Genomic DNA, 19,887 nt, shown 5'->3' on the forward strand with positions numbered 1-19,887 from the left:
CCCCACAGCCCCCGTGTACGGTGGTAATACACATGTAATCCCAGCACTTGAGAGGATCACAAGTTCACAGTCATCCTCAACTACATGGCAAGTTTGAGGCCAGACTGGGCTACCTGGACACCCAATCTTACAAAATTCTCATCTGTAATCTGTAAGACTAACTGGTAAAACTTAAGTTTAAAAGGTAATTTGGCCATCCAATTAAAATGTTTAAGTATCAATATTCTTTACCGGCAATTAGAATGGAAATTTAACTTAAAGAAACAATTGGATAAGAGAGTTCACTGAATCCTTATAGCAAAATCGATACAAGTGTCCATCAACAAACCAAGAAGGGAGCTAAGCAACATCTCCATAACGGAGCATTGTAAAAGGCATCACGAACATCTAATGGCTTAAAGGGAAAGCCATGTGTGGGAGGTAAACCAAGACTCTTCTGGAAAGGATAATGGACACCAAGCGTGGGCCAGAGGTTGGAGGGCAACAAGGAACAGTGCATACCAGAAAGGCAGGTGGAGAGCTGCTCATCATCCACGGGAGAAGCTTTCTGACTGCTCCTGCCACCCGCCACTGGGCTTTCTACTTTGAGTTCAGTGCACACCAAGGGAGCATCCAGAGGACTTTTACAGTAGGGGTGGTCCAGCAGCTTAGAACTAAGAATGTTCTGCTTGAGAGATCCATCCTCCTCCATCTGGAAGTTCTCATTCTGAGGAGGCTCTTCAGACACAGGCCCATCGACACTACTCACAGACGTGTCTGCTCCAGACACTGACAGTGTGACTCTGTCGTCACCGGCAGCACTTGTCCCACTTTCCTGACCCAGAGTCAGACTCGCTCTGCCCGTTTCCGGAGGGAACTTAGTGCTAGAAGGATGCTGCTCGGTTAAAGGGGTTTCAGGAACTTGCTCTGTACACTCCCACTTAGGAGAAGAGGGGGACTGGTCCCAGGCGTATGTGGCACTGCCATTCTGTTGGTCAGGGAATGCTTCGTCTAAACTATGCTCCTTGTCCAAGAAAGGGCTTTCTTTAGTGTGGCCATCAGGTACATGAGAGCTCTCCCCCTTCACCGCAACACTGGCGTCCATGTCTGGAAAGTATGGCGGACACTGACAAGGGTCCTTAGGTTCTGGGGAAGGGACTGGGCTGCAACTGCCGCCACCCTCAGTGTTACCCCTAAGGTTCTCTTGATGGTCCCCAGTGACCTTCTGTACCCAGCTTCGCTGGGCTTTTCTTAGCTTGCAAACTCTGTTTTTCGTTCTGAAGTGCTGGGATCTCAAAATCCTATACCGAAATCTAATCATGGATAATTTCTCATACATCATAAGAGACACTTTGACTCTTCGATGTTGATTAAGTTGGAACTTTTTTGCAATCAATGGTTTCCCATTCCTGTGGTGCTCTAGCCCTTGGCAGCAGCCGTAGCAAATGCGTTTTCTATGTTTGTTCAAGACCACAATCTCGCCACTCTCACCTGGACTTTGGCTCTCCCCATTGAACTTCATGGGAAAGTCGGAAGCTTGTGCGCCTGTCAGAGGTTTGTGCCCACTGGCCTTACCCAAGACAGTATTTGCTGACAGGCCAGTAACTGCCTTCAGGAGACTTTCCTCTCTGCAGTACTCATGGTCTGAGGTCTTTGCTGATGGCAGTACCTTATCTGCTTGGTGTTTCGGGAGACGCCTGGAGGAAGAAACGAAGTGCTTGGGGTCCTTTCTTTTCACTTTGGCATACAAAGTACTACCATTGTGAGTGGCCGCTCCAGACTTCGCCCTTGCACAAGGTGGGACATCCCGGATCCATGATTTCTGGATGTGAAGAGTCTTCTTACTACACTGGAAATGCTTCAACTGTCGACCCCAAACAATTGGCCTTCCCACCTTAGCTTTCAGAAAGCACAAGTTTTGAGGAAAATAGAACTTCTTAAAGCTTCCAAATCCAGTATTCCATTTCTCAGAAAAAGCTAAATGAATTCCCTTTTTCCATAGAATTTTCTTCTGTCTTTTCATTTTTCTGATGCATAATGAGAACTGATGTACCTATACAGAAAAAAAAAATGTAAAGTTAAATTTCAGTGTAAATATGTCATAGAGGTACATAGCAATTAAGATTTTGAACAGGGCAGTGGTGGTGCACGTCTTTTATTCCAGCACTTGGGGAGGCAGAGGCAGGCAGATCTCTGAGTTCAAGGTCAGTCTGGACTACAGAGTGAGTTCCAGGACCGGCTCCAAAAGCTACACAGAGAAACCCTGTCTCAAAAAACCAAAAAAAAGGGGGGGGGGGCTGGAGAGATGGCTCAGGGGTTAAGAGCACTGGCTGCTCTTCCAGAGGTCCTGAGTTCAATTCCCAGCAACCACATGGTGGCTCACAACCATCTGTAATAAGACCTGGTGCCCTCTTCTGGTGTGCAGGAATACAAGCAGGCAGAATACTATGTACATAATAAATACATCCTTAAAAAAGAAAAAAAGCCGGGCGGTGGTGGCGCACGCCTTTAATCCCAGCACTCGGGAGGCAGAGCCAGGCGGATCTCTGTGAGTTCGAGGCCAGCCTGGTCTCCAAAGCGAGTTCCAGGAAAGGCGCAAAGCTACACAGAGAAACCCTGTCTCAAAAACCAAAAAAAAAAAAGAAAAAAAATGAAAAAGAGCATATGCACTCCAATTTATTCTATAAGCCATAAAGAAATCCTACCTTGGGCTGGAGAGATGGCTCAGAGGTTAAGAACACTGGTTGTTCTTCCAGAGGTCCTGAGTTCAATTCCCAGCAACCACATGGTGGCTCACAGCCATCTATAATGAGATCTGGTGCCCCCTCCTGGCCTGCAGGCATACATGCAGGCAGAATGTTGCATACTTAATAAATAAATCTCTTTAAAAAAAAAAAGGAAAAGAAAAAGAAAAAGAAATCCTACCTGATCGAGGTTCCCACTGCAAGGAGAACTGGGAAGAAGGAAGATGTGAGCATTTAACAAGGCCCCATTTTCTCTATACCTGTCTCTGATGGGGATGTTTCAAGAATCATTTCTGGCAGGATACAGTCACACATGCCTTTAATACCAGCATTGGGGAAGCTGAGGCCAGGTGGACCTCAATCCTGTGAGTTCAAGACCAGCCTCTTCTACCTAGTGAGTTCTAGGTCAGCCAGGGCTGTATAGTGACACCTTGCAACAAAAAAACAAAACTTGCGGGGCAGTGGTGGTGCACACCTTTGATTCCAGCACTCAGGAGGCAGAGGCAGGCGGATCTCTGTGAGTTTGAGGCCAGCCTGGTCTACAAATCGCGTTCCAGGACAGCCAGGGCTAAACAGAGAAACCCTGTCTGGAAAAACAAAAACAAAAACAAAACAAATAAACAAAAAATTTCTCAGTATACACCAGTTTTTGTGATTTATTTTTATTTTATGTGCATGAGTACTTTGTTTGCATACATGTGGTACACCACTTATGTGCCTACTGCCTGAGGAGGCCAGAAGAGGATGTTAGATCCCCTGGAACTGTAATTATGGATGGTTGTGAGCTACCATGGGGGTGCCGGTAATTGAACCTGGGTCCTCTGCAAAAGCAACAAGTGTTCTTAAATGCTGAGCCGTCTCTTCAGGTCACTGCACATCAGTTCCTAATAGAACACACAGGTCGCGATTCAGAAGAAAATTTCTGTGTTGTCAGTTCTTGAGCCACTTTGCCAGCTACAGAATGTCTTGTATTGACTCTGTTTCTCATTAGCTAAGTGACTTTCAGCAAGTCATTCAGATTCTGTGTTCTCAAGTGTAAAGTGAAAGATAGTAAAGTGAGAGGGACCAAAAACCACTTCAGACAGATTTCATATCTATTTATAACTTGCCCACAGAAAAACAACTTTCGATGGCAATGTTTTTAAGGGGAAAGTATCTTTGGCCCACATAGCCCTCAACCTCAAGGAGACCAGGCTCCGCGTTTACACGTCAGAGTCTAAGTGTCTGCAAGGAAGAAGACTTCATGTCCGCTGCTCTCATCCAGTTCTACTGGCTCTCAAGTGAATATAAGGACCACGGACAAACACAAACACACACAGAATTTCAGGAACAGCTCATAGAGGTGAAAGGTGAGGAGGAATAAATGAAAATCAGACACAAAGCCAGACTAGTCAGTGCCAGCCTAGCATGCACAGGGCCCTATGTTCAATAAACAAGACAAGATGAGGCTGGAGATAGAACACTTGCCTAGCATGCATGAAGCCCTGGATTCAATCCCCAGTACCACATAAAACCAGCCATAAAGACACACACACACAATCAACCCTAACACTCAGGGAATGAGGTAGGAAGACCAGTTCAAGGTCTGTGAGAGAAGGTCCATCAGTCTTACACAGCTATGAACCCTGCAAGCTACAAGCGACCAGGCAAGACATGCCACTGGAGCAGGAATGGCACTATTTTCAGTGAGATCTGAGGTTTGCCACCACAGAAGGGAATTCATGCCTGGTACTGTACACCTGGTCCAGGACTGGGGAGGTGACGGGCCCGACAAGTAGTAGAGCTCTGACTAATGCACACGGTATCACACTGCCGTCTGGCTATTTCTGTCCATACCCATGAGCCTGGGTCAGAGAGGCTTCTAGACGAGCAGGCAACAGTTAATGCAGACTCATAACTGATGAAAGTGGTGTATGTGACTCTCAAAGGGACATCTGTATCATACCCTCCAGGGCTCAGGGAACACGGAGGAAGAAGGGACAAAAGGTAAGTGCTGTGGAACGCTGTCTTCTGACGTGACGTGGCAAGGCTGCTGCCCCCAGGAGCTCACAGCAGTGATGGTTATCTACTTAGGACCTGTAGAGACTGGGCCCGTCAACATTCCATCAGGGATGGAGGACAGGCTCACCCACTCTGCCCTGAGGATAGAGATAATGAAAGATTACTGGGCGAGGGGGCTCATATTCTCCAGCAATGCAGCCACTGGGTAAGTTATTCTTTCTCAAGTAATAACCCCTCACCCATGCTCCTGCAAGCAACTACAATTAAATGTAGTGGGACACCAGAGGGGAAAAAGGAGAAAGAGGCCAGGTGATGGGAGCGCATACCTGAAATCCCAGCACTTGGAAGGCAGAGGCAGGAAGATCTCTGTGAGTTCGATGGCTCAGAGGTTAAGAGCACTGACTGCTCTTCCAGAGGTCCTGAGTTCAATTCCCAGCACCCACATGGTGGCTCACAACCATCTGTAATGAGATCTGGCGCCCTCTTCTGTGTACATAATAAATAAATAAATCTTAAAAAGAGAGAGGGGGGAGGGAGAGGAGAGATATGAAGTAGGAGGTAGACCTACAGGGAAGAAGGAGTTCTATGACAGGGGATAAGAAAGGATAATGAGAGATGAATACTGTGTGTGTTTATGTATCTAAAATTTTGAAACAAGTAAATAAAGGAAGAGGGGAAAAGGTCATCCTCAACCACATGAGTTCTAAGTCAGTCTGGGGTATATAGCCTGCCTCCAAATATGAAAAAGAAAAACCGAACACATGATTTCAGAAATTAACAATGTCTCCTATTACTAAAAGTTCTGCGGACACTAGCCACGAAGAGGAGTGGAAGAAACAGCAGACTGAACCAGAAACCAATACATACTACGTAATTTAAGTTTGCTAACAATGTATTAAGAAAAGGGCCCCATCTCCACTTCCCCACATACCACCACACACACATTACCCCCCTCTGTTTTGTTGTTGTTGTTTTTGAGACAAAGGTTTCTCTGTGTAGCCCTGGCTGTCCTAGAACTAGCTGTGTAGACAGGATGGTCTCCAACTCACAGAGAGCTGCCCGCCTCTGCCTCTCCCTAGTGCTGGGATTAAAAGTGTGCACCACCACCGCCCAGCCACATTACCTTTCTATACATCACTTTCCTGTGAGGAAAGAAACATGAGGGGCTAAATATACATTTACCTCGGTCGGTCCCTTCTCCAAACCCACTGATAAACACTGGACTGGAGGAGGGGCGAGATCTTTCTAAATTACTCAGGCTCGCCTTGAATTAGCAATCCTACTGCCTCTGCTTCACAGATGCTGGAGTTATATGCAGGCCACCACGCACAGCTAGAAGTTAGAGTTTTGTGTGTGTTCATGTGGGTTTTGGAGACAAGGTTCCTCTCTGTATAACAGTCCTGGCTGTCCCGGGATTCACTCTATAGTTCAGGCTGGCCTTAAACTCTCAGAGATCCTCCTGCCTCTGCCTCCTGAGTGCTGGTATTAAAGGCACAGGCCACCACCAGCCCAATGGAAGTTAGATTTTTAAAAAGGCAAAAGTCCACTATGTGCAGCAAGCACACACTCCGATAATCCCAGCAGTCAGGAAGCAGAAGCAAGAGGATCACAAATTAAAGACCAGTTTTGGTGCTATATAATGAGATCCTGTCAATCATAAAAATGCATGAATGAATGGGTGAATGAATGAATGAGCAAAAGCCCCAGAGACAAAGATAATGAAAGAGGAGACAAGACTAATTAAATTTCTAGAAGAAAGGCACACTTGGTGGCATACACCTTTAAAATCTCAGCAGAGTCTGAAGAATCTCCAAGTTCAAATCTCTAATGAGTTCAAGGCCAGCCTGGTCTACATAGCAAGTTTCAGGTCAGTTAAAGTCATATAGTGAGACCTTGTTTCAAGAAATAAACAGCAGATAATGAGTAACACACTCAGCAGGTCAAAAAAGGCGATGCCATGAAGTAAGCTACATGATTTCAGAAAGGCCCCAAGTGAGAGGTAACAAATACCTATGAAGGTTAGGAATACGGACAGAGCTGAAAAAGGAAGGTCCCAGGAAGTCTGAAGAGGAAGTTCCACCCCAATCCTGCCTTCTACCCTGAGAGAGAACCTGTTCCCTTTCTTGGTGAAGATGAGTCAGGAGAGTCACGCCAGTAGGAAAGCACAGAGCAGAGCAAGCTGAGATAAGTGAGTTCATGCTGTGAACCTGCCCTCCTCACCAACACTCTATAAGGATATACTGCCATGAGGAGACCACTCCTACGGGACAAGAGAAGATCATTTAAAGAGAAAAGATCATATCTAATGCTCCCCCCAAAAGGCCGAACAATTATTCTTCGATGTATTCTGACGTCAAAGAAATGTATTAGACTCCAGATCCTAATTTCACTGCTCCTTTCTTCCCCAAGAATACAAGTTTACCCTTCAAAAAGGGTAATATGTGAGGACAATTTGAAGGAGAATGATATAGTCAATGAGATAAACACTCTTGTTCAACTCATCCTCTGAGATTGTGGCATTCGCTGGTTCATCCTCTAGAAAAGTTGGTTAGTTTGTGAGAAAATCTGTAAATCAACACACAGATATTCCCCCAAGTTGGAACCCCATCAGCTAACCCACTGAGTCCCTGCATTAACTTTTTGGAATGTGATGTGAAGTGTCTTCTAATAAATACTAGCCACCGCACTGGTTCCTTCCATCAACTAACACACTAATAAACACACACTGTAACCACCACAAAGATGACGAGCCTAGAAAATACAGAAGTTGTATCAATGAAAATTCTATAAAAAGCTTACGGGTGGTTTAATCCCATGCCTTTAATCCCAGCACTCAGTAGGCAGAGCCAGGCAGATCTCTGTGAGTTCCAGGCCAGCCTGATCTACAAAGTGAGATCCAGGTCAGGTACCAAAACTACACAGAGAAACCCTGTCTCAAAACCCCGCCCCCCTCCAAAAAAAACCCATAAAAATATCTTCCACTTTACTCTTAAGAAAAGAGGTCATGGTTGGGGCTATGCTCAAAGATAGTGTTAACCCACATGTGTCAAAGGTCCAGGTTTGATCAGCACTGGCAAAGAAAAAGAAAAACTGTAACACATTCTCCTTCAGGAGATAAGTTACTTTCTTTACAGCTGGCCATCTCTCCAGCCAAAAGATACTTTGTTTTGAAAGTATCACTCTGTAGGCCAGACCTACCTCAAATATGCAATTCTCCTGCCTATGCCACCTGACTGAAAAGGGCATTTTCAAACTTGGCTGATGGAATTCCAAACTGACATAATCATTTTGGAAGAGAATTTGGTAAGATTTCATAAAAATCACAAAAGTATTTTTCCTTCAATATGACAAGCTTACTTTAAGCAATTTGAACAGAAGACGCAGCTATAACAATGACAAGGCTATCTATTGCAATATTGTTTACAATAGCAAATATTTAACCAATGCCCACAAGCAAGAGCATGGCTGAATAGACTAGTATATTGACATGAATGAAGCTTCATTGGAGTAAGGATTCTTTCAGCAACCAGCATGCAGTGATTTAGAGGATCCATCCTTAGATGACGAAGGTGAAATTCAGGTGAGTTCCAAGGGGGGTAAGTGGAGGAAATGAGAAGGGAAGGGCTGTTTCTCTGTACGTTGTGTTCCTGCTGGTCTGGCTTTAGGACAAACCTGATGCTTCACATCTCAAATGAACCTGGCTTGCTTGCTTTTCCTCTCTGCAGTACTGGACATTAAACTAGGGCCTCATGAATGCCCTGCAGGCGTTCCACCACTGAGCTGTATCTCTTAGCCCCTGTATTTCAAATGACTAATACAACCACACCACAAAAGGAGAAGATGAACAGACCTTAGAAAACAATATTCTGACTACATCAAGAGCTAAAGGCAAAGAGTGCTTACAGAAAATGCACAAAGCACAGCAAATGTGCTTTTCCACGGAAGGAGGAGTCAATTCTGATATCATCAGTATTCCAAGTTGAGCAAATAAGTAAAATATGCTGTGGATAGTTAAAGCTAGACTTTCCACACTAGAGAAACAATGACTCATGAAATGACGAGAGACAAACTGGAGGTACCACTATGGACCCAGCTGGATACAGACACGGAAGTGTACACACACAGACTGTCAGTGAAGCAGGGCACCCCCAGCAGAAAGTGAGCACCCTGACAACCAGACCTTGGTTTCTAAATATACTCATCTACGGCAAGAGGTGGCAGCATGGTGACTCAAGCCTGAAATCCCAGCACTCTGGAGGCTGAGACAGGAACATAAGGAAATCAAGTCATCACTAGTTACACAGACCATTGGAAAGCCAGCCTGAACTGTAGTCTCCAAAAAAAATAGATTGCAGAACTGGGCAGAAAAAGCAGAATATGAACCTGAAATGTCACTGTGGTGCCAGAACATACACATAAATAATCTAAGTGACAGAGACAGACAGACAGATAGACAGGATTTCACCATGTAGCCTTGGCTGGCCTAAAACTTGCTATATAGACCATGCTGACCTCGAACTCATAGAGATTAGCTTGCTTCTGCCTCTGGAGTGCTGGGATTAAAGGCATGTATCACTATGTCCTGTATAATTTTAAAGAGTAGCAAAACTGGTAGAAGGGACATCTTCCTTATACATAATTTCAAATTAAAAAAATACAGAATAAGCCAGGCATGGTGGTGCAGGCCTTTAATCCCAGTACTGAGGAATGGGGAAGGAGAGATTAGAGGTTGGTGGATCTCTGAGTTCCAGGCCAGGCTGGTCTACAAAGTGAGTTCCAAGACAGCTAAGACTGTTACACAGAGAAACATTGTCTCAAAAAACAAACACAAAAACAGAATGAATAAAAGAAATAGAAAAAATAAGATCTGCCATCTCTGTAAGAAGTAACTGACTAGCCTAGAGTGGTGGCCCCAGCCTTTAATCCCATCACTAGGGAGGCAGAGGCAGGTGGATCTCTGTGAGTTTGAGGCCAGTCTGGTCTACAGAGTGAGTTCCAGGATAGGCTCCAAAAGCTACACAGAGAAACCCTGTCTCAAAAAAAACAATTTAAAAAAAAAAAAGTGGCTGGGCAGTGGTGGCACACACCTTTAATCTTAGCACTCGGGAGGCAGAGCCAGGCAGATCTCTGTGAGTTCGAGGCCAGCCTGGTCCACAGAGCGAGATCCAGGAGAGGCACCAAAACTACACAGAGAAACCCTGTCTCAAAAAACCAAAATGAATAAATAAATAAATAAAATTAAAAAAGTAACTGACTCAGCCAGGTGTAACTACACTCCCATAATCCAAGTACTCAGGAGGCTGAGGTAGACAGATCATCAGATTAGCTAAATCTCCAGATTCTATCTCAGTTAAAAAAGAAAGAAAGAAAGAGAGGGAGAGAGAGAGAAAGAAAGAGGAAAGGAAAGGAAAGGGAAAGAAGGAAGGAAGGAAGGAAGGAAGGAAGGAAGGAAGCTAGGAGATGGATGTCTCAGTGGGAAGAATGGTTGCTACACAAACATGAAGATCTGATTTTGGGTCCCCAGGATCCACATAAAAGCTGAGAACAGCAACACATAATCCCAGAACTGGGTAGTAACAGAAGATGGATCCCTAGGGCTTGATGGTCTGCCTGTCAGCCAAATGGGTGAGTTCCACATTTAGTGAGAGCTCCTGTCTCGACACATAGCGTGTAGAAGTGATTCAGGATGATATCCTAACCTTCCCATCATGCATCCCCACACAGGCTAGTGTACCCCACTCCACTTGACTAGAAACTAGAAAACAGTGAAGAAATGTCTTCAGGTCTTCCTAGTTCTGAGGGAAAATTACTTAATATGAGAATTTTAGGCCCATCTAAGAACTAATGACTGAAAACAGAAAAAGGTTTTCAGACAGGTGACTTATCCAAGTATAACCTCCCATATACCTTTTTCAAAGAGCCACAAGATAAGAAGTACCATGACAAAATGAGAGAGTAAATCAAGAAGACATGGGAACCAGGCTCAGTGATCACCTAGCACGCATAATGCCCTGGCGTCACTCAAATGATAATAATAATAACAGCAATAATAATAACAATAATAAAATTAAACGAGGGGGAGAAAGGCAAAGAAAACAAGGGCAAAGGTAGGAGGGCAGGGGAGACGGCTCAGTGGTTAAGAACACTTGTTCTGTTCCCAGCATCCACACAGTGCCTCACAACCGTTCATAACACCAGTTCCAGGGGATCCAACACCCTCTTCTGCTCCCCACAGGCACCAGACAAGCATGTGGTGCACACAGATGCAGGTGAAATATGCATGTAGTTTTTAAGATAAAAGATGGTGAGGTGGCAGAAATGAGAGCAAAAGGGAGAAGATGTATGTACAAACTGGGCATGTAATCCCAACATTAGGGAGGCTGAGACAGGGGGACCACTGCAAGTTCAAGGCCAGCATAATCCACACAGTAAACTGCCTCCCAGCCAACTGCCTCCCAGCCTGAGCTATACACGAAATGTTTTAGGAGCAGAGTATCGGCAATCTGAGATATAGGTGCAAAGGCCTCCTAAATGGGACGAAACATCAATCAATCATCTCCCGGGCCTTTTCTAAAGGCCTAGTGCACAAATGTGACAGAAACTTATGAGTTATCCTTCTAATACCAGTGTTTTATCGATAAGCACAAGGCATCTGAGTGACTAGGTTTCTTGGATGCTGCACACTCAAAGCACAGATTGCAGTTAAGTTCCAACTACACAAGATTCTGGCATCTCTCCTGGCACCCTTCTCGATACTAAGCTTATTCTGGACAAAAGGCAAAAGCATAATTAGGAATGTACCATGTGTCCTGAATATTCTTTAACGGCGTTTTAACCAGAGCCTTAAGATTTTTCATTCAATTATTCCAACTAATTTGTATAGGTATAAGAACATGCCTATGTTCAGGTGGTGAATTAAAAACAATACCAAATGGCAGGCGAGCGCTTCAATTCAGCTCCTCCAGACTCTTAAGTACAAACTCCCATGACCTTTCTGCATCCCACTTTAATGGCCCCACAGTGGAATCGGAGTTAACACTGCCCAGCACAGACAGAATAAAAAAAGTAGCGTCACACCAACCTAAAGCCCAAGAGTATCAGGCATAAGCACGGTAGGAAGGAACCAAAGCAAGAAGGAAGCCGAGCTGTCGGATCAACTCAACCCCCCTCGACTTCCGACTGGGCAGGAGCTGGGAGCCTGACAGCGATCTTCAGGCAAAGCTTCCCCTGGCTTCGGAAGGAGCGGCCCGAGGAGTGGGTTTTCTGGCTGTCTGGCTCTCAAGGCTCGTGCTGCGGAGGAAGGAGGAGGAGGGCCGCGGTCCCCGGAGACCAGCGCCCACTAGGCGGCCTGCGGCGCGGCCGTGGGGAAGCGTGCGGGCCTCGGGCGGCGCTGAGCTGGCGCGGGGAAGGGCTGGTCAGCAGCGCTGCGGACGCCTGGGCTGCCCCGCTCCGGCTTACCTACGTTCTCGGCTCCCGGCACCGACCCCGCTGCCCGGACGAGCGCCGCAGCGGCCGGGACCGCTGCCTCGCCCACGCCCACACCGGGACAATCCCGGCCAGAGACCGGACTCCGGCCTGCTCACGGCCGGCGGGGCTGCCGAGCTTCCTCCCAGCCGCGGCGCGATCCGGGCGCCCGCTTTGCGCGTCACCTCCTCCTCCTGCTTCCGTGCCCTTCCGCCAGAAGCTCCGCCTACGCCTAGTGCGAGGGGCGTGGCTTAGAGGCGCCTGCTCCTAGAAGCTGGGTGTGCTGCTCCCTGGATGGGCACTGGCAGAATGGGGAGGAACTGCCATCTAAAGTTAGTCCAAGTGCCACAAGGCAGGTTTCCGACTTCCGGTTGTCAGCTCCCTTCAAGCTTTTGCCGTCAGCTAAAACAAGCCGGGCGGGGGTGGCGCACGCCTTCAATCCCAGCACTCAGGAAGCAGAGGCAGGCAAATCTCAGTGAGTTCGAGGCCAGCCTGGGCTACCAAGTGAGTTCCAGGAAAGGCGCAAAGCTACACAGAGAAACCCTGTCTCAAAAAACCAAAAAAAAAAAAAAAAATATATATATATATATATATATATATATATATATATATATATATTACAATTAAAACATCAAATATACAGAACAAAGAAAGTGTATGGACGTGGCAAGAGAGAACATCAATTCACAACAAAGGCTTGTCCGTCAGAATAACACAAGATGGTTTACCTGAAACTCAAACGCCAGAAGAACTTGGAATGACCTATTTCAAGTTCTGAAAGCTAGTAACTGGGGCTGGAGAGTTGGCTCAGTGGTTAATAACACATGTTGCTGTTGCAGAGGATCCAGGTTCAATTTCTAGCACCCACATGAAGGCTCACAACCATCTGCAACTCCAGTTCCAGGAGACCTGGTGCCCTCTTCTGACCTTCTCAGCTACCAGGTACTCCTGTGGTGCACACACATACATGCGGGTAAAATACTCATACACATAAAATAATGAGATAACTAAATCTAAAAAAAATTTTAATAAAGAAACTAACGACTGCTAACCTAGACTACTATACCCAGCAAAACTGTCATAACTGAAGAAAGATAACTTTTCACCATAAGAGTAGACTAAAGGGATGTATAGCACTAAACCAGTTCTACAGAAGATACTTGAGTGGATCCTTAGGACTGAGGGGGAAGAAAAAAAACAAATCCATCCATGAGGCTACAGGAAAGAACAGCCCATATCAGAAGAACAGTTAAGGAAGCAGGGGAGAGCAAAAACCCCAAACTCTATCAGCTCAACAAAATGGCAGGAATCAATAACTGGCCTCCGCTGGGTGTGGTGGCACATGCTTTTAATCCCAGCACTCAGGAGGCAGAGGCAGGTAAATCTCTGTGAGTTCGAGGCCAGCCTGGTCCACAGATCGAGATCCAGGACAGGCTCCAAAGCTACGCAGAGAAACCCTGTCTCAAAAAACAAAACAAAATAAAACAACAAAAAAACAAAAAAAAAAGTAAGGTAAAGTTCTAGTTTTTGAAAGCTATTATAAACTATACAGGACAATCAAGAAGCATAGGTCAGTAGTTAGTTTTTTATAACAATCAAATTTGTAGATAGGTTAGGTATGTTTCTTTAGTTTAAATAGATATATTTTAGGTAGGTGGTCTTCAAATACTTCAAAGACCTATAAAATATGACATTTAAAATGTTTTGTTGCCAGGTGGTAGTGCACGCCTTTAATCCCAGAACTCGGGAGGCAGAGCCAGGAAGATCTCTGTGAGTTTGAGGCCAGCCTGGTCTACAGAGCGAGTACTAGGAAAGGCACCAAAACTACACAGAGAAAACCTGTCTCGAAAAACCAAAATAAATAAATTAATTAATTGAATAAAATGAAATGTTTTGTTAACTTAAAGTTTTTTATGACATTGGGACACATCTGCTCCTGGCAGGCGGGCATTGATGGAGTTTGCTTTCCCTGCGGCAAGGTCAGCCACTGGGCAGAGAAACTGCTCTTTCCTTTGACTGCTGACAATTTGCTGTGCAGCCTGGACATGCAGGGCACACAGGAAAAAAAACTGTTGAACTTTGCCAAAACAAGTCAGGACAGTCTTTCAAAATTCCTGCTTCAGCGGGCAGTGGTGGCACATGCCTTTAATCCCAGCACTCAGGAGGCAGAGGCAGGTGGATTTCTGTGAGTTCAAGGCCAGCCTGGTCTAAAGAGTGAGTTCCAGGACAGGCTCCAAAGCTACACAGAGAAATCCTGTCTAAAAAAAAAAGTCCTGTTTCACAGAAGAGTCTGCCAGATGTTCTGCAGGACACAGAGGAAAGTGACTGATGAACATTGCCAACACAAGGCAGGACAATCCTTAAAATATCCTGCTTCACTGAAAAGTTTGCCAGGTATTCTGGGCCTGTAGGTTGAAGTATGCCCCAATGTTGCAGAGGAACTTTGGCTGACTCTCCAGGCAGTCATATGTCTCTGTCATTGCTAGAGTTTTGGAAATTGTTTACAATGCACTTTTTGTTTATTCAAATAATATCATATCCTTTTGGGGACCTTTAGTGGAGTTGAAGACTAATTAGTTATAGTTGCAGTTTTCCTTAGTTATGGTAGAGGGTAAATTAGGTGTAAAATTTTGGATTCACTAAGATAGGATAGATAATAAATTATTTTCTTTGAATATGCTAAGTACAAATGGACAGAAATATTGTGAATGTAATCCTTACTTAATAATTGTTATTGGGCCGGGCGGTGGTGGTGCACGCCTTTAATCCCAGCACTCGGGAGGCAGAGCCAGGCGGATCTCTGTGAGTTCGAGGCCAGGCTGGACTAACAAGTGAGTTCCAGGAAAGGCGCAAAGCTACACAGAGAAACCCTGTCTCGAAAAAACCAAAAAAAAAAAAAAAAAAAAAAAAAATTGTTATTGTATATAGTCTTACCATGTTTAAGTTAAAACCATTTCATTTTTATTTAAATAAAAAGGGGGAAATGTTGCAGAATATTATTTTAAGGTTTTGTTCCTTCTGTTTATGTTGCATTTGTTTAACTCTCTGAAGCTGTGTTAATGTACCTGTCTAAAATACCTGACTGGTTGAATAAAGAACTGAATAGCCAATAGCAAGGTAGGAGAAAGAATAGGCAGGGCTGGCAGGCAGAAAGAAGATATGGAAGGAGAAATCTGGGAGAAAAAAAGAGGAGAGAAGTTGTAGCTGGAGTTTCTCTCCGGGTCCCTCCAAGTCCCGGCAGTTCTGCAGCCCACTTATAAAATAAACACACAGACACTTATATTATTTAAACTGTTTGGCCTAATGGCTCAGGCTTCTAACTAGCTGTTCTTATATCTTAAATTAACCCATTTCTATTAATCTATAAGTTGCCACGTGGCTTGTGCCTTACCAGTATCTTAACATCTTCTCGTGGCAGCGGCTGGCAGTACCTCTCTGCCTCAGCCTTCCACTTCCCAGACCTCTCCTCTCTCTTTGTCCCGCCTATACTTCCTGTCTGACTACTGGCCAATCAGCTATACAGCTAGCAATGGAGTAAGAAAGAAAGGCATACAAAAATAGAGAAAGGTAGCCGGGCGGTGGTGGCACACGCCTTTAATCCCAGCACTCGGGAGGCAGAGCCAGGCGGATCTCTGTGAGTTCGAGGCCAGCCTGGGCTACCAAGTGAGTTCCAGGACAGGCGCAAAGCTACACAGAGAAACCCTGTCTCGAAAAACCAAAAAAAAAAAAAAAAAAAAAAAAAAAAGCTGGCAAGAAACAAGCCAAGCAAAGGCCGGGCATTCATACTTAGGAATAAGCCTCTGTGGGTGATCTATTTGGAAGCTGGGTGGCGGGCCCCCCAACAGAGCCAAAGAACAAACAACAACACAAGCTGAGTGAGCTACAGAGAACAGTGTGGTAAGCAGCGCCCCTCCACCGTCTCTGCTTCAGCTCCTGCCTTTGGGTTCCTGTCCTGAATTCCCTCTATGATGGCCTGAAAGATGAAATAAACCCTTTCCTCCCCCAAGTTGCTTTTGGTCTTGATGTTTATCACAACAGCAGAAAGCTAACTAGAGCAGAGAGGGTTGATTTGAGAGATTGGTGGGGATTTTCGTGGAGAAACTGAAAGAGCTGTATTATCATCAGGATAAACAAAGCCTTTTTCCGCCGTAGAACACTTTCAGGGGCCCTTTGAATTTGGAAGCCAGATTTACCTCCTCTGAGCAGCAGTGGCCATTGGCAAGAATGTGTACTGTGGCCGTGAAGTCTTAAAGTAGAACTTGAGATAGGTTGTCACCATAGAGCCTTTTAGGCCCAGGGTAGGGAAATCTGTGAGGGGGCACGCAAAAGGAGAGTTCCTCCGCATACTGGAGGGATTTTTGGTCTGTGGCTGTGAGGACGAGTTAGAAAGGAAATTTTTTCCTGGCCTGAAGTGGGCAAAAAAGCAAGGGCATCCCCACAAGTTAGACACTCTGCTCAGTGAGATGCCCATGGAGAGGAAGAGGGCCGTGTCCACTGGTCTCCACGACAGGAATAGCATGGTCAGGGGGAAGCTCTATCTGGCACCAAGGATTCTGGGAAGTCTACCTGGTGGGTGATCAGAATGTCAGTTTTCAGAGAAGAGAGAAACATCTCAAAACTCACTGGGTCTCTAGTGTGTAACAGGGAGCCAGGCCCTCGTTACAGAGCAGAGACACAGGAGTGAGAAGATTACAATTTTCTCTTTTTGGCCCATGGTTGGCCGTTGCTAGGGGTATCTAGGGAAACAAGATGAGTAGCAGGTTAAAGAATGTCAAGTGATAGACAAACATCTCCCTTGGGCAACCATCACTGGGGGAAGAATCTAGACAAATGAGTTACTTTAGTTTGGGGAACTGTCATTGTTTAACCAAAATGGAGACACTACAAAATGGCATTGTCATGGTGAACATACATACATTTTTACACAGAGAGAGAGAGAGAGACAGAGACAGAGAGACAGAGAGAGACAGAGACAGAAACAGAGAGACGGAGAGAGAGAGAGAGATTAAATTTTCTTTGTTGGGGGCTGGAGAGATGGCTCAGAGGTTAAGAACACTGGCTGTTCTTCCAGAGGTCCTGAGTTCAATTCCCAGCACCCACATGGTGGCTTACTACCATCTGGAATGAGATCTGGTGCCCTCTTCTGGCCTGCGGGGATACATGAAAACAGAACATTGTATACATAATAAATAAATAAATCTTTTAAAATAAATAAATAAATAAATAAATTTTCTTGTCAATGATTTCTCAGCCTGTTATACCCATTTCTCAAAACCCCCAGAGACCACCAAGGAGCCCGTTTCCAATGCAAACACATAAGGGTCCTTTTATTCAGGTTCAACCTGGGCCACTGCCCGGCAGATGGAAGGAAATGTGGTGGCGGCTGCGAGCCCAGGTGTAGAGGGTTTTTATAAGGAAAAACCACAAGCCGGGAATTGGCAATTTGGGATTGGGCAGAAGGGATGTGGGGCAAGGTGATTTTTTGAAACTATTGGTCTAGACTTTCGGCGCAAAACCACATTTGAAACCATTGGGTTAGACTTTTGGCAGGGAACCACAACCCGCTGAACAGGATTATCTGGGCTGCTCAACAGGATTATCTAGATATCTTCAAGGGCCTAAACTACAGACAGGATGTCTGCAGGAGGATACTGCTTTGTATCTGTTCAAGTTGTCATTCCTGAGGTCCTTCCTGGAACTGAGTACAGCAGGTGGTCTGAGATGGTGGACCTTTCCCTAAAATGAACCTGTAAAGTCAAGTCTAGGCCCTCACAAGCCATTTCATCACCAATGGCAGGGTCCTGAAACAAACATTTACAAGCTTTTGCCAAGCAGCATTGGTTACTCGCTTGTACCAAAAATGTAAGGAAAAGTTGAAGTAAAGTTTGCCATCTTCTGCCTTCATTTTGGTCTGGATTCTGATGGGAAGCACACTGGTAAGTTTCTTCTCAAATCTTGAATTCCAAGAAGAACAAAACCTTACAAAACAGAGCCCATCCCACCCCTAGATGGAGACTAGGTGCTTCTCAACCTTCCCAAGGCTTCCTTTGGCCCTTTAATACAGTTCCTCACATTGTGGTGACCCTCAGCCATAAAATGATTTTCGGTTTTTTTTTTTTGTTTGTTTGTTTTGTTTTGTTTTTCGAGACAGGGTTTCTCTGTGTAGTTTTTGGTGCCTGTCCTGGAACTCACTTTGTAGCCCAGGCTGGCCTCGAACTCACAGAGATCCACCTGGCTCTACCTCCCGAGTGCTGGCTAAAATGATTTTCATTGCTACTTCATAACTGCCATTTTGCTACTGTTACCAATTGTAATGTAAATATCGGTATTTTCCCTGATGGTCTTAGGTGACCCCTGTAAAAGGGTCATTCGACCCTCAAGGGAGTCACAACCCACAGGTTGAGAACCACTGATTTTTGTTTTTGTTTTTGTTTTTTGTTTTTCAAGACAGGGTTTCTCTGTGTAGTTTTGGTGCCTGTCCTGGATCTGGCTCTGTAGACCAGGCTGGCCTCAAACTCACAGACAGAGCTCTGCAAGCCTCTGCCTCCCAAGTGCTGGGATTAAAGGCGTGAGCCACCACCGCCTGGCGAGAATCACTGATTTATGCGGTTAGCACTGTCCCCTCTCAGACTGACAAGCAATTTAACAATGTATCCTAGCACCCTGCAGGCAGGAAGGCCCGGGACTAACAACAGCTCTGGGGTGGCCTGGACTCCCTCTCAACCAGGACCGTTTAATTAGGCATACCACTGGCTGTTTAATTGGGCATACCACTCGATTTCTATTTAACCCTAGCCCTCATATCAGAGCCTGGAAGACGAACACTGAACTCTTGATACAGATGTGGAACCACTGGGCTCCACTCATTCCCCTTCTTGCTGAGACCACAATGAGTAAGTCTTCTCTCTGCTTTTCACATCTCTGGAATTGGTGTCCGAGAGACAGGAAGCGGAGCCTAGCTTCCAAGGGCTGTTCAGGCAAAATTTTGCCCTAGGAAACTCCAGCCTCTTTCATGAGATCTTTGTTTTGCAAACAAAAGATACTCAGAAGGAAACTCAGGAAGGACAATTTTATTGGAATTTAAGAAAGATGCTGGGCAGTGGGGGCACAAGCCTTTAATCCCGGCACTTGGTGGCCAAAGGTAGATGGATCTCTGAGTTCAAGCCCAGCATGGTCTACAAAGCAAGTTCTAGGACAGCCAGGGCTACATATAGTGAAATTCTGTCTCGGAAAACCAAAAAAGAAAACAAAGAAAGAAGAAGAAGAAGAAGAAGAAGAAGAAGAAGAAGAAGAAGAAGAAGAAGAAGAAGAAGAAGAAGAAGAAGAAGAAGAAGAAGAAGAAGAAGAAGAAGGGAAGGAAGGAAGGAGACAGACTGACACACATCTTTAATCCCAGCACTCGGGAGACAGAGGCTTGCGGATCTCTGAGTTCGAGGCCAGCCTGGTCTACAGAGTGAGTTCCTGGACAGCCAGGGCTACACAGAGAAACCCTGTCTTGAAGGGGGGGGAAAAAAAAAGAAAGAAAAAGAAAAAAGCAAGAAAACAGCCAGGCACGATGCCTGTAATCCCAGCCCTTTGGAACTATGTGGAATCAGAAAGATCTGGAGTTTAAGTCTAGCCTGGGCTACATAACACCCTCTCTAAAAAAGAGAGAAAGAAGGAGAGAATAAGCAAGAGTAAAGATTGAGTGTATTGGGGT

The 19,887-nt window shown here is 45.3% G+C and overlaps 1 protein-coding gene across 4 annotated transcripts in view; it reads right to left on the reverse strand.

The window, feature by feature from the left end:
• Positions 1-12,385, reverse strand: part of LOC128111971 (sentrin-specific protease 5-like) — a 39,912-nt gene extending 27,527 nt beyond the window's left edge. Inside the window, exons 1-4 of one of the 4 annotated variants that reach the window (XM_052740568.1) lie at positions 12,183-12,385; positions 2,905-2,932; positions 2,685-2,812; positions 502-2,032 (exon numbers count right to left, since the gene is read on the reverse strand). In XM_052740568.1, coding sequence (XP_052596528.1) covers positions 502-2,002 — 1,501 coding nt within the window. In that variant the 5' untranslated portion in view covers positions 2,003-2,032; positions 2,685-2,812; positions 2,905-2,932; positions 12,183-12,385. The other 3 variants (XM_052740569.1, XM_052740567.1, XM_052740570.1) reach the window with 3 other exon arrangements.
• Positions 12,386-19,887: the final 7,502 nt, after the last annotated feature.

This window comes from Peromyscus californicus, unplaced genomic scaffold, assembly GCF_007827085.1.
Source record: "Peromyscus californicus insignis strain IS unplaced genomic scaffold, ASM782708v3 Scaffold_16__1_contigs__length_79575227, whole genome shotgun sequence".
In the NCBI taxonomy this organism is placed as follows: domain Eukaryota; kingdom Metazoa; phylum Chordata; class Mammalia; order Rodentia; family Cricetidae; genus Peromyscus; species Peromyscus californicus.